The 14,401-nt window shown below is 45.5% G+C and overlaps 1 protein-coding gene across 1 annotated transcript in view; it reads left to right on the top strand.

Moving 5' to 3' along the window:
• Window positions 1-14,401, top strand: part of MIS18BP1 (MIS18 binding protein 1) — a 328,661-nt gene that overhangs the window by 288,540 nt on the left and 25,720 nt on the right. Inside the window, exon 16 of the mRNA XM_030214962.1 lies at window positions 7,992-8,079. Within this exon, the coding sequence (XP_030070822.1) occupies window positions 7,992-8,079 (88 nt within the window). The remainder of the gene's footprint in view (window positions 1-7,991; window positions 8,080-14,401) is intronic.

Raw genomic sequence — 14,401 nt, 5'->3', positions numbered from 1 at the left:
TTGTAACTCGTATGCGGCCACGGCGTGCCTCTCCTGGCTTTAGCAAGTGCTGGAACAGGATCAGGAGTTGGCGTTCTCGTTTGTGGCTCCTCACATGGAGTCTGGACTTACCTATTTAGTGGATGCTCTCTATGATTTGGTGCGGGCTTCCACCAAGCAAATGTTTCTAGCAGTGGCTTCCCGCTGTTTGCTGTGGCTCCATCATTAGTCGGCGGACATGGTGTCTAAACAGTGCTTCAGTAAGCTATCCTTTTGGGGGAAGTTGCTGTTCAGTGAGGATCTTGAGAAAGTAGTGAAGGATTTGGGGGATTCCAAATTCCAGTACCTTCCAGAAGATAAGCTCAAACCTTCTAGGGCTGGTTCGGTGAAGCCTCACTTTCGAGAAGCCTGACTGTATCGTCCAGGTAGTACTGCTGCAATCCAGATTTCAGCAACGATCATCCTTTTGTTCAGAGAAATGGCCCTTCAGAGCCACAGTCCGAGTTACGCACAGGATGGTATTCAATTTCTTTTGTGGTTCAGACCGGTTCTCGACCTACAGAAGGTAAATGAGTTTCTGCGGGTGTGGCATTTCTGCATGGAAACCTTGCGGTCTGTGGTAGCAGTGGTACAGCCGGGGGAGTTCCTTGCGGTGCTGGACCTGAAAGAAGCCTATTTACACATTCCTATTTGTCCTCAGCATCAGGGGTTCTTTGGTTTGCTGTTCTAGAACACCATTTTCAGTTTCAGGCCCTGCCATTTGGACTGGCTACAGCGCCGTGCACCTTTTCCAAAGTGATGATGGTGGTGGTGGTGGTCCTCCAGAAAGAGGGCATCAGGGTGCATCCTTATCTCGACGATTGGTTGATCCAAGTGGATTTAGAACAAGAAAGTCGGCGGGTCACCAGCCCGGGTCCTCAAACTGTTGCAGTCTAGGGGCTGGGTGATCAACTTTCCAAAGTTATCTGACCCCCTCCCAGACGCTGGAGTATCTGGGGGTACGCTTTGACACAGCACAGGTGTGTGTTTTCCTTCTGGAGGGCAGGATGATCAAGCTTATGTCTCAGGTGCGCGGACTGTTGCTGATACCGCACCCACGCAGTTGGGCAGGTATTGGGTTCCACGGCTGCCACTCGAAGTAGTGCTGTGGGCCAAGTCTCACATGCATTCTCTGCAGCATTCACTCCTGGGCAGGTGGTCTCCAGTGACACAATAATATCAGTGTCATCTGCCATGGCTTCCGCAGGCGAGGTGCAGCATGAGCTGGTGGCTGCACAAAGCCAACTTTCAGCGGGGGGATGCCACTGGCATACCCTCAGTGGGTAGTGGTGATCACAGATGGCAGTCTCAAAGGTTGGGGGGCTCATTGCATCCTCCGATATGCATAGGGCCAATGGACGGTGACGGAAGCAGCAGGGCCAATCAATTGGTTGGAGCTGAGGGCAGTGCGGAATACATTGCTGGAGGGTCAGGTGGTCGTGTTCTCTCAGACAACATGACTGTGGTGGCCTACATCAACCGCCAGGGCAGGACGCAGAGCAAGACGGCCACAGAAGTGGCCGGCCTTCTGGAGTGGGCGGAAAACCACGTCCTTCTTTTGTTGGTGATGCACATTGCGGAGCAGAGTAATGTGCGAGTGGATTTTCTCAGTCTACATCTCCTCGATTCGGCAGAACAGGAGCTGGCGTCGGAAGCGTTCCTTCGGATCTGCCACAAGTGGAGGAGTCCGGAGATCGATCTGTTGGCATCCAGGGCAAATGCCAAGATGGCCAAGTTCTTCAGCAGGAGAGGACAGTTTGGATCCACAGGGTCTGATGCCTTGTTGCAGCCATGGACGGAGATGGTGCTGCTTTACGTAATCGCACCCTGGACCTTGATCGGGCGGATTCTTCACAGAACTAGCCGTTGAGCCCGTGAAAACGGGCTACTTTTGGAATGGGGGGGGTTTCCGAGCCCCCCCCCCAGGTCGGCGCCGCCCCGCCTCCCCCGGAGTCGCCACCGCCCTTCCACCCGGCCTGAGCAGCACTGTGAACTTACATCACCACGCAGCAGCAGGCACATCAGCAAAGCTGCCATCAGGGCAGGCTTCCTTCTCTGCCTGTGTCCCGCCCTCGTGTGACGTAACGTCGGCGAGGGCGGGACAAAGGCAGAGAAGGAAGCCCGACGGCAGCTTTGCTGATGTGCCTGCTACTGCGTGGTGATGTAAGTTCACAGTGCTCGGGCCAGATGGAGGGGCGGCGGCGATTCCAGGGGAGGGGGAGCGGTTCCGACTTCTGCAGCATGCCAGTAGAGACTTCCCTCTCTGTCCCGCCCCGTCATCACGTATTGATGCGGGGGCGGGGCAGAGAGGAAAGTCTCTACTGCGCATTTGCGAGTGAGTACAGTCACTCGCCGTTTATATGTTTGATAGGCCATTATCGGGGGTTATTCATTCTGGTGGCTCCAGATTGGCTATGCCACCCTTTGTATGTGAACTTAGTATGCCTCCTAGTGGAGGCACTCTTTCGGATTCCGATGTTACTGGGTCTTCTGCATCAGGGTCCGGTGTTCATGGAGGATCCCTACTGCTTTGGTCTTACGGCTTGGCCCTTGAGAGGTCAAGATTGAGAAAAAGGGGCTATTCTGACTTATTCATAGCTACTTTGCTCTGAGCTTGGAAGTGGTCCACTACGACTGTGTACGCCCATGTGTGGAGAACGTTTGAGGCATGGTGTGCTACTCATGCTTGATCACCCTTTCAGGTGTCGGTGTTGCAGATGCTGACCTTTTTGCAGGAGGGTCTGCAGAAGCGTTTGGTGTACAACTCACTCTGGGTTCAGGTTGCAGCCCTAGCTTATTTCCAGGGCCGGGTATCCGGTACTTCCCTGACAGCTCATCCTGATGTGGCGTGTTTTCTGTGGGGGAGCTTCATCTTCTCCCGCTACTGAGTACTCATTCGAGCTGTTACGCTTAGCATCAGACAAAGAGTTCACCCTTAAGACTGTTTTTCTAGTGGCTATGGCTTCCGCATGTCAGGTCCCTGAATTATAAGCATTGTTGTATCAGGATCCCTTCCTGCAGTTTTCGGAGTCGGGTGTTACTCTGCCTTCCATCTCAATCAGCCTCTTTTTCTTCCTTCATTTCGTAGGGAAGACTTTCTGGACACCTTTGTCCAGCTGCACATTTTGGATGTACATAGAGCTGTTATGAGATATTTGCAGATGTCTAATGATTTTCGTTGTTCAGATCATCTCTTTGTGCTTCTCTCTGGACCCAGAAGGGGATATGCCACGTCTAAGGCGACTATAGCTCTATGGCTGAAGGAGGCGATTGAGTCAGCGTACATCTTGGAGAGTCTGTATTCGCTGGGGGCGTTGCAGCCGCATTTGATGCGAGCGCAGTCAACATCGTGGGCGGAGACAAGTGTGCTTTCTTTGGGGGAGATTTGTAGGGTGTCGCGATATTCATTCTTGAAGCATTACAGGATTGATGTAGCTGTGCGCAAAGACTTGCTGTTTGGAGTAGCAGTCCCTTCTTGGGGAGTGGCATCTCCCCACCCAGTTTAAGGGATTGCTTTGGTACGTCCCACCAGTTTCTGGATTCATCTGCTTCAGAGGCTAAGGAAGGAAATATTATGACTTACCTGATAATTTGTTTTTTTTTAGTCGTAGCAGATGAATCCAGGATCCCTCCCATTTCTACCTGCCACGTTTCCGATTCTTGTTTTTCAGATGATTGTTTCACATACAGTGGTTCTCAAAAAAAAAAAAAAATTCTACTCTATAATGTATATTTTACTCTGGTTACTCTGGTTGGATGTTTCGTTGTGAGGAAGGCTTGTTGGTTTGTTCTTATCATTCTACTTTATGAGGCGACATATAAGCAGTTGGACGTCCAGGGTCACTGTCTTCATTTCATTGTTCTCTATCTCCACCTGCTGGTAGGTGGATACAACCTACCAGTTTCTGGATCCATCTGCTGTGACTAAAGGAACGAAAATTATCAGGTAAATCATAATTTTTCCATACCATCTCTCCTCCCCTTTGCTCAACATTGGCAGGTAGGAAAGTGTCCACATATGCAGTAGAACACTCTTAAAGGGTTTATTTAAACTGGAGAGCTGTTTTCTTGGGTCTCTGTTGGATGATATCACCCACATGTAAGGAGATAGGTATAGATATATCCTCAGAGAACACCTACTATAGGTAAGTATCGTCTTGTGGATGCCAGACTAGGTACATCAAACTCTTTTAGGTATATCTGTAAAATAGTTGTAAAAAGAAAACAACAGGGTAATCGATCTAGAAACTCAATGAAGCAGATATATATGTGGAAAACAATATTTAATGGATACAAGTCAATAAGAATTAGCAAGCCCGACACAGGCCGTGTTTCGCCCCACTGGGCTGCATCAGGGGCTACAAAACAATCATATAACAATCTGCTTCGTTGAGTTTCCACCAAATAGTTGTAAAAATACAGAGCTGCAATCTCGATTACTTTACAGAGACTTCAGGTGTCTTGTGTGCTAGATAGTCAAAAATGTTTTTAAAATATCAGTGTTAAAAACTGGAAGTGACTTGTTGGTTCCACTCACCTTTCCAAAGAAAACAGCTCCTAGGGCAGACAGATATTTTCTGAGTTCTTGGTACCCTGTGCTCCTGGGCTTTTTCTTCAGGATGCTCCTTCAACTAAGACCCACTTGGGTCTCTTCCACTTTACTTCACTCCTGGTCATGACTAGCCAGCTTAAGGATGACAGTACTCCCTGGCTTGTATGTCCTAGCTAGCCATCAAGTAGGCTGGCTCCCAAGCTTCCTCTCCCTCTCCATTTTTATAGCTCCTTTCAGCCAGGCCATTGTCTTTCCACTTCTCGTATATCCTCCCATCCCATCTACTCTTTCTTCAGGTATACCCCCATTTTACTAAAGTCAGCATGTTTAAAATCCAGGATTTTTAGTTTTGAGGGTCTGCCCTTCACTTCAGCCATTATATCAAACCAAACCGTTTGATCACTACTGTCCAGGTGGGCACCCACTCACACTTTAAACACCTTTCCCCATTTGTGAGCACCAGATCTAGTATCGCTCCTTCCCTCATGGGTTCCATCACCATTTGTCTGAGCAGAGCACTTTGAAAGGCATTGACAATCTCTACTTCTTTCCAATCCGCATTCAGCAGGTTGAAATATCCTAGTTAACAGCACATCCTCTTTCCCAACTTTTGGACACCTGTAACCAGATCTTTATCAAGCTGCTCCAATTGTTGTCGGAGGTCTGTAGATAATTAGCATGTGGGTAGAGGTTCAGTCTTCTGTTTTCAAGGTGATCCATATTGCTTCTTACTTTCCCCAGGACCTCCACATTTCAGTCACTTTGATATTGTTTCTCACATTTATTTTTTTTGTTGTTGTTGGAAGCTACATATTCTCTCATGTTTATAACGTTCAAGATTCAAACTTATCTGTTGAAAGTTTTTAGTTCTTTGGGAGAACAAAAAATCTTTTGCCTTTTATATACTTGCCCACTGCTTTATTATTCAAATACTGACTGGCCAAGCTGCAGCACAGGGTTCTTAAACTATAATACAATTTATTAGTTTTTCGGTCTCCAAATGCTGCACAAACTGAAACATCTGGGACTTGTCTAGAGTGGCTCAAGGAAAGAATATTAGCAGTTAAACCCTAATTTAACCTTATCTATCTAGATGGATATAGATATAAATATATATATATAGATATTGATATGTTGTTTAGCCTACCTACCAGTAGAATTTGGTAGTATCTTTTTATCACTCAGTAATAGAGGTACAAAGCAGTAGATTGATACATACCTGCTTATAATCGAAAGAGAAAAACGCCTATATTGCGACCCAAATCGGGAGATGGGCGTCTTTCTCCCATGGGTGCCCAAATCGGTATAATTGAAAGCCGATTTTGGGCGTTTCCAACTGCAATCCATCGCAGAAACGGGTAAAGTTGATGGGGGCGTGGTGAAGGCGGAACTGGGGCGTGGTTATCGGCCGAGGAGAGATGGGCGTCTTTAGCTGATGATAAAAAAAAAAAGGCGTTTTTACCGCGATTTTGGGTCACTTTTTTTGGACCCTTTTTTTTTTTTCACGAACAGGTCCCAAAAAAGTGCCCCAACTGACCAGATTGACCACTGGAGGGAATCGGGGATGACCTCCCCGGACTCCCCCAGTGATCACTAACCCCTCCCACCAAAAAGACCCCACTTTAAAAACTTTTTTCCAACCTGTATGCCAGCCTCAAATGCCGTACCCACCTCCATGACAGCAGAATGTGTTCTATCCTCTGACAGCCTTTCCCTGGTTCTGATGTGGCTCTCGGGTGAGTGTGACACCTTTTCTGTTATGCGCACTGCAGAGTCACATCAGCAATGCATTGTGGTGGGTGTAGGGTATTGGGCTCCATGATTCCACTAGCTTGTGGCAAATGCTCACGATGTTGGTAGTTGGTAGGCTCTACTCCCATGGTGCTTTTCCCCCTGCTTACTAGGTCAGAGTGTGCCCTGTTTTGTTTCCAGTAGTCCATGAGGTAGTGGCCATTTTTGTAAGCCAGTTTTAGATCCCTTTCACGTGTTAGCCACGTTACAGAACTTAGTTCTTACCTTGAATGTGGCTGAAAGAGGGCATTGTACACCATTCTGCCAGCTCGGATCTACTGCTCATCTCAGTACCAGGGAGACTCGTTGCCAGTGGGGCACAACCTCTGATCTGCAGTTAACTGTGAGTAAGCGTGCTTATTCCAATAAAGGACGTTTTCGGAGAGATTAGTCTTCAGGTGTCAACTGGTGTGCCAATGTTATATAGCAGCAACAAGTCCTAGAGGCCTGCGTGTATGCAGGTCCCTGGAGCACTTTTAGTGGGTACCGCAGTGCACTTCAGCCAGGTGGACCCAGGCCCATCCCCCCCCCACCCCCACCTGTAACACTTGTGCTGGTAAATGGGAGGTCTCCAAAACCCACTGTACCCACATGTAGGTGCCCCCTTCACCCCTAAGAGCTATGGTAGTGTTGTACATTTGTGGGTAGTGGGTTTTGGGGGAGGGGGTTGGGGTTGGGTGCTCAGCACCCGTGGTAAGGGAGCTATGCATGTGGGAGCGTTGTCTGAAGTCCACTGCACTGACCTCTAGGGTGCCCAGTTGGTGTCCTGGCATGTCAGGGGGGTGAGGGTACTACGAATCATGGCCCCTCCCACGACTAAATGGCTCGGATTAGGACGTTTTTGAGCTGGGCGTTTTTAGTTTCCATTATCGCTAAAAAAAACAGACGCCCAGCTGAAAAACGTCCATTTTTTCGAAAATACGGTCTGTCCCGCCTCTTCACGTACCCGTTTTCGGACACAGACGCCCATGGAGATAGGCGTTCGCGTTGGATTATGCCCCTCTTTGTGTCTGATTTCAACTTAGTAAAGGTATTTAAGAATTTTAGTAGGCTATTTTCTTGAAGCATGCATTTTTGTTATAAATTCTACATTATATCTGCTAATTTTTCAGAAAGAGTTTTACTGCATGCATTGAACTGTGAAGTAACAGTTGATGTACTAAAGTAGTGCTTGTGTTTACTCATCAAATCATTATCTTAGTTTATCTTCTTCCAAAGTAACAGGTTCAAAAGAGAAGTCTGATATATATGGAAGAATCCCCATGATCACCTGTACTGTGATACATTGGGCACTGCTCAGCATACATGCTAACTAGAATGTGCCGTTTATAGACCCCCCATTATCTCCTCTTGCTTTTCCCAACAGATCCTAGCAGTTATTGTTTTAAAGTATAGATCTTTATTTATTTATTTACTTACTTACTTACTTACTGACTGACTTTGTATTTAGCTTACACCTTTTTTCACTAGTAGTTCAAGGTGAGTGTTAGCTTCCCATTTTGTAAACAATCTGAATCATCAAATTAAGTGTTGATAGGCCCAGAATGACTGTTTTATTCTTAATTAGATTTACTTTGAATTGAACTATGCTAGTACTGTATGGCTAAGTAGTTGAACTATTTTTTCACAGGAACAACTATGACAAATATATGTATCGACTGCAAAAGACAACAAAAAGCAAGAATGTTATGGCATGGGCCAACATAAAGAAGAAATCGGTAATACTTCATCTTTTTTTCCACATCATTGCAAGTTAGAACATAGCCTATGATGTCAGATAAAGATAGCACAGTGAATCTAGTATGACCATTTTCCAAATCCATTTGCAATACTGTAGACCTTAGTTGTTCTGACTTTAACTTCTCTGTCCCACCCCTAAAGATAGGGCTTTTTGAAATTCATTAAATGTTTTTTTGCCTCACCACTTCCTCTGTGGGCTGTTGTATCCATATGCCACTTTTTTGTGAACCTTTTCTTTGTACTATTCTTAAGTCTTCCTCCTTCCAGCCTCATTTCATAATCCTTTATTCTTTGGGGTAATCTGTTATATCTTTCCTCGTCCTGAGGACCTAAACATGCAAGCCATACAGTTCTAGTTCATAAAGTTGATGGTACAGATATTGTATTCCTCTTGATCTCCCTCTTCTGTTTGCCTTTCTAGAGGCAATAAGACAGATGGAACATGTGATCTTGAAAGTTTGTGTGAATAATTCTCTTTAGTTTGACATAAGAATTATCACAACCCACAGAGAATCATGTTTCTTCAGGCCCATTGTAACTGAAGGCAGTACATTGCAAAATTGTTCTGAGCCTTGTCTTTTTGTTCACTTTCCTTGCACAAAGGAAATTGAAAAGTTTTACAATCCTATTATTCTTGTTCTGTGCATAGAAATAAAGGTTAACAAACAAAAAAATATAGTGCATGTGTAATATTTAAGATGTACTGTAGTGGAGGATTGCGTGACGCCATGATCAGGCGCGGCTAGTAAAAACCTTCGTTCCTGCCAGCTTACCCGTTCACCCCTCAAAATCAGCGATTTTAAGCCCACATCGAGGCTCAGTTACTCCGCAGCGTTTGATCAAACGGCGCAGCGGCCACGCTTTCACATTAAAGATTCTATGACGGCGAAAGGAGTCAGAAGAGAGAAGGAGAAGGCGCAAACGGGGGAGGACAAAATGGCGGCTCCGGCGAGTCCGGCCGCGAACACTTTAAGCTCAGCGTGGGTGGCGGAGGTAGCAGCAGAGGTGACAAACGCCATGGAGCCTCTGCTGGATAGAAGATTGGGTCCCATTGATGTTAAATTAGCCCAGAATTTAGGACACCTCAATAAAGACCTAGCGGAATTTCAGCAGCGCCAGGGAGCTCTGGAAGACAGAGTACAGACGGTGGAACTATGCTATTCTTAGTGCATTGAGCATGTAAATGCATACTGATGAGCTGCACACAGAATAATTGTCACTACAATGTGGAGCAGCATTTTAGAATGACATCCAAATCAGAATTTAGACGTCTAAGTCGGAACATCTGAAGTTCCACGAGTACCTTAGAATAGGATCTGCCGATATAGAGCCTGTTCTCATATACATGATGAAATGGACATTCATGTACCAGTGATGTACAGTATGAACATCCATTTTAGAAAAATAGACATTTCAACAAGGCAGTACAGAAACATAAAGGTCTCTGTGGCAACATTTGAATGTCTGTGTTATGAAATGGCAACATAGATGTTTATGTTAGAATATAAATGGTTACCTAAACCATTTTACAAACATAGATGACTATTTCTTCTGAAGCTGTTGGAGCCCAGTATCCCTTGCTAGTTTTGCTTTTGGATTGGGGAGGAGAGATGCCAAACACTGAGGGAAGCAATCTTCCCTAATCCCTTTAGTGCAGCATTTCTCAATAGGAGGACTTTTCTGAAGACTAGAGGTCCCAGTAACTCTGTTACAGGAAATGTTACAGTTCCAAAATGATGTTTAAGAATAGAGGGGATCGCTCAGAGCATGTGGTCGCAACATGTGCTGTATTTATATTTTGATTCTATTCTGTTTTATTATTCCCCAATTACCTATAAGGTAAGGAAAAGGGGAAGTAAATACACTAAATTTGAATTAATTACATTAACCTGCACTGTACGTTTTGGAACATGTGCTCAAAGCATGGCACTAAGTTTAAAAAGCGACCATGTGCTATCAGTGTAACTTTAAAAGGTAACATGTGCTTAGAGTGTTGCAGGAATGGAGGCATGAATTTGTGATACTTCAGGAGTCAGACAGCACACACCAGTATGAGAGAAAAATCTTCTTTATTTGCCAGCAAACAAAGCAAGACATCAGTTCTAGCTCTCTTCTCTTTCTCTCAGCTCTCTGTGTCTTTATCTCAGCTGCTTCTCTTCTTATGCTGTCTTCTCCTTCTTCTGTCTGTTCCTTCTGTCCTTCTCTTTCTTCTGAGCTCCTTCTGACGTAAACTGCTTCTGCTCCTACTTAAATAGGGTCCTAAGCCCTCCTCCTAGCCTAGCCCCCTTTACTCCCAATTGGTTAAGAAATTGATTGGCTACCTTGCCTCAACCAATCATTACTTTTGAAATATCAGTTACATAGGTTCCAGACATCCTAAACTGACCTCTGACCTGGGGCCCCTTAAGCCAGACATTTGGTCTCCAGTCTCTTACATGTTATTATGATTGATTTCTCATATTCCTAGTACTAACTGCTAACTAAACTCTGGCATTCATTAAAGGGGTCAAAAGCCAATCTTACTTAATAGCATACATATCAGGTTATTACTTCCAGGAGGCCAGTCCTACACTTAGCTATAATTAATCAAGGAGAAGAGAGCTGACTAGTTCTGACCTCTTCACCTATCAGCTTATACATTGAACCAGCCAGAACTATGGCTAAGTCAAACCACATGTTGATCTCCTCAATGCAGTCCTTGCTTGACCTCTTAAACAGCAGACAAAGAGTAATACAGAATTTAACAGATATTCTACACAGACACAAACCTTATTAATTTACACAGAATCAGTATTTCTTATAAGACATATTCTAAATATCAAAAACTTGTAAATACTAATCTATTGCCTCTCTCTCTCTAAATAGTATTTTCTATCTAAGCATTTTAAACTACAATTAATCATATGTCTGGCTCATTCCTTTATTCATTCATAATAGTTTACAGCTGTGCCAGCTAGCATTGGCAATTCACAAGGGACAGAGTTTCATTTCTCACTGACCTTTCTAACCCTTAGCTCGGCCAAGCTAGACTTCTAGTAATTAATTCCAGCCTGCATTCCTCCACTGTACTTGCAAAACTGAGAATTTGCAGAAATAGTATTTGAGCACCTTTAACCAAAATTAACCCTTAATATGATTTCTCAGAATTATTCAATTTCTTTTGCCCACTGCCTCATTCCCCCCTTTGAGACTAAAATCAGCTTATGCAGAGATAAGTCTCACAACTCAAACTCTGGAGATTATAGTGATCCTAACTAGGAATAGACTTGTGAATCACCCTTACCCTACTTGTTAAGGTCCGACGGCATACTGCCGAAGCACATGAGGCCAGGAAACAAAACAACAACCCTGCTAAAACTAAGACTATTAGGGAAATGAACAAGGGACGTATCCAGGAGGTCAATGACCACCACCAGGAGGTAAGGTCTAATCCTCCTCGGTAATCCTCCACATTAAGGCTAGCCAACTGTAGGACTTTATCCATGGCATGCCTAACTACATGCGTCCTATTTATGACAATAGTACAGCACTCTGAAGAATTTAACACTGTGCAGAGACCACCCTGGGCTGCAAAGAGATAGTCAAGACCCATACGGTTATACCTAGAAACTATACTTAATTCATTAATTTGATCCTGCAATGCATTGACTACCACATTCAGCTCATGAACTAAAACATAGAGTAGGGATTGAAGTCTCCGGGTAGCCATACCTAGTTCAGTAATACCCGCTACCGGGCCTCCAATTGGAATCCAGGCCGTGGCAGAAAGGGCTACAAGTCTCTTTTTAGTCAGAGGATAAGTAGAATTAATATACTGGAGGGCTAATTCAATCGCCTCATCCTCTGTGGCAACGGAGGAGGGTAAGGACAAAGCCTCTCGCTTAGAGCGGTGCGGGGATAGTGGCTTAAGAGGAATAACTTTAGGAAAATAATTCAAGGTTACCAATACACAAAAATCATATGTGGCGGGAAGAATCATGTGGAGGACATTATCACAGAGCCAGTAATGACCAAGGAGAGGGTGAGGAAAGTTCCCAATAAATGTTGGCTCAGGCTGGACAGGGTACTTAGGGTGCCCATAATGCGAGCCCCTATCCAGGGGGAACGAAGACGAAATGGAGACTTTGCACACCATAGGCGCCAATCCCCAATTGTGACAGGCTGCTCATTTGTTAATAACTCTTCATACCCCGGGGACTTATGAAAGTAGAAAATAAGCTTGGACACTATAGTCTTCTCAGTGGTACGCTTAGGAGCCAGATAATCACCTGGGTCATAATCTACAGGTATGGTAGCAGGGCACATAGGAGTACCTGGAGAAACTACCCACACAGATTCTCCTTTTTCTGGGAGAACATTAGTATAGTTACAGGGAATGGGAAGAACAGTTGAGATGCTTCTTGTTAAACAAAACACTCCAGAGGCTGGATAGGGAGACGTAAAAACTGGCCTTAGAGAAGATTCAGAGGGGGAAGTAGCATTATAAAAGGACCACCAAGTATAATCCTGGCTCCAAGGACCTGAACTCGAAAAGTAGGGAGGTATAAGAGCTGGGAGTTGCACAGGGACAGGTACAGCTGGGACATCTGTGGTATAAGGAGAAAATCGGGAACACACAATACAAGGGGAAGTAATCTTTGCCTGGCTAATTAGTTCCTGGACAGAGTGTAACCAAAGGTTGGAGCGAGTTGGGGTATTAGGAACAAGGAGGCAAGGAGTAGAAAACAACAAAAGCATCCAAACTACTAACATTTTCTTTCTTCCTAATCTAAAACAAATACAGCAAACTAATTAAGCAATAATATTTCAACAGTCTGTGCTAATCACAGATTACTCTCATATAGTGTTCTCAGTCTTTGAGTTCTTATACCAGTTGGGATAGACCCTCAACTGACAAGGATCAAGCTTTCAAATTCCAAGAAAGCCAGAATCTGGACAGAAAGAGTCTCAGTATGAAGCCGAAGTTCAGCAGCTCCTGCAGTATGCAGTTGACCCTTCTTTTCAGCTAGTAGATTCTTTGGTTCGGGTCAGGCGCAACTTCAATGGCTCCGCTGGATCACTTTCTGCTCTCCACTGTCTAGGCTCCGTCTGATCCGTGCTGGGCTCAGTCTGGTCAGCAGACTTAATTCGAGACCAATGGACCCATGGAGTAATCCCTGCGACCTTCACAGCTGCAGGGGTAGAAAGCAAAACAGTAAAAGGTCCTTTCCATCGGGGCCCCAAAGGCTGGAGCTTCCAGTCTTTCACCCAAACTCTATCCCCTGGCAGGAAGGAATGTACCTGAGCCTGGAAGGGGACAGGGTTTATTTCTCTCACATAAGACTGAAGCTCAGAAATTATCTTACCCAGGAGGGCTACCTGCTCCTGCACCTGGGCAGACCCTAAAATCCCTATGTCTCCCTTAATTCCCTGTAAAATGGCTGGGGGCTTCCCATACACAATTTCAAAGGGAGAGAGGGCTGTTCCTTTAGTTGGGGTGCATCGGAGGCGGAAGAGGGCTAGTGGCAATGCCTGTGGCCATTTCAATTGGGTTTCCTGACAAATCTTTGCTAGGCTATTTTTCAAGGTTCTGTTTGCCCGCTCAACCTGCCCTGAACTCTGGGGACGATAGGCACAATGCAATTTCCAGGTAATGCGCAATGCGCGGGACAGGGCCTGAAGTGTAGCTTCAACAAAGGCGGGACCATTATCTGAACCTATGGCAAGGGGCAGTCCATACCTGGGGATGACATCCCTAAGGAGGGCTCGAGCTACTTCTGTGGCTTTCTCAGTGACTGTAGGATATGCTTCCACCCACCCAGAAAAGGTACAGACCATGACCAAGAGGTATCGGAGCCTACCGCTCCTGGGCATTTCTGTGAAGTCTATAACTAGGGACTCAAAGGGTGTTAGTCCTCTAGACTGAACTCCTGGTGGAATACGGGGTCCCTGACGAGCATTATTCTGGGCACAGAGAGTACATCGGGCAGAGGCAGTGGCAACCAGACTATCCAATCCTTCCAGCACCACTACTCGATTGAGTAGGCGGGCTAGTGCTGTTTTCCCTAAGTGTGATAGGTCATGAGCTTGAGACACTACAGGCCAAGCTAGGTGGCGTGGCACCAGAACTCTGGTATCAGGGAGATGTAACCAGCCATCAGGTCTCCTTACTGCACCTTCCTCTTGAGCCCATTTCTCTTCCATTTGGGTATACATAGGTGTCCATTCTTGCAATCGGATTTGGAACAGGGGAGTCACAGTACTTGCTGGGGGTCCTCGAGCAGCTTCTTTGGCCACCCGATCAGCATGGCGGTTCCCTCG

The sequence above is a fragment of the Microcaecilia unicolor genome, chromosome 9 (assembly GCF_901765095.1).
Source record: "Microcaecilia unicolor chromosome 9, aMicUni1.1, whole genome shotgun sequence".
In the NCBI taxonomy this organism is placed as follows: Eukaryota; Metazoa; Chordata; class Amphibia; order Gymnophiona; family Siphonopidae; genus Microcaecilia; species Microcaecilia unicolor.
Note: the sequence above shows the minus strand (reverse complement) of the source record. Positions and strands in the feature narration are given on the sequence as shown.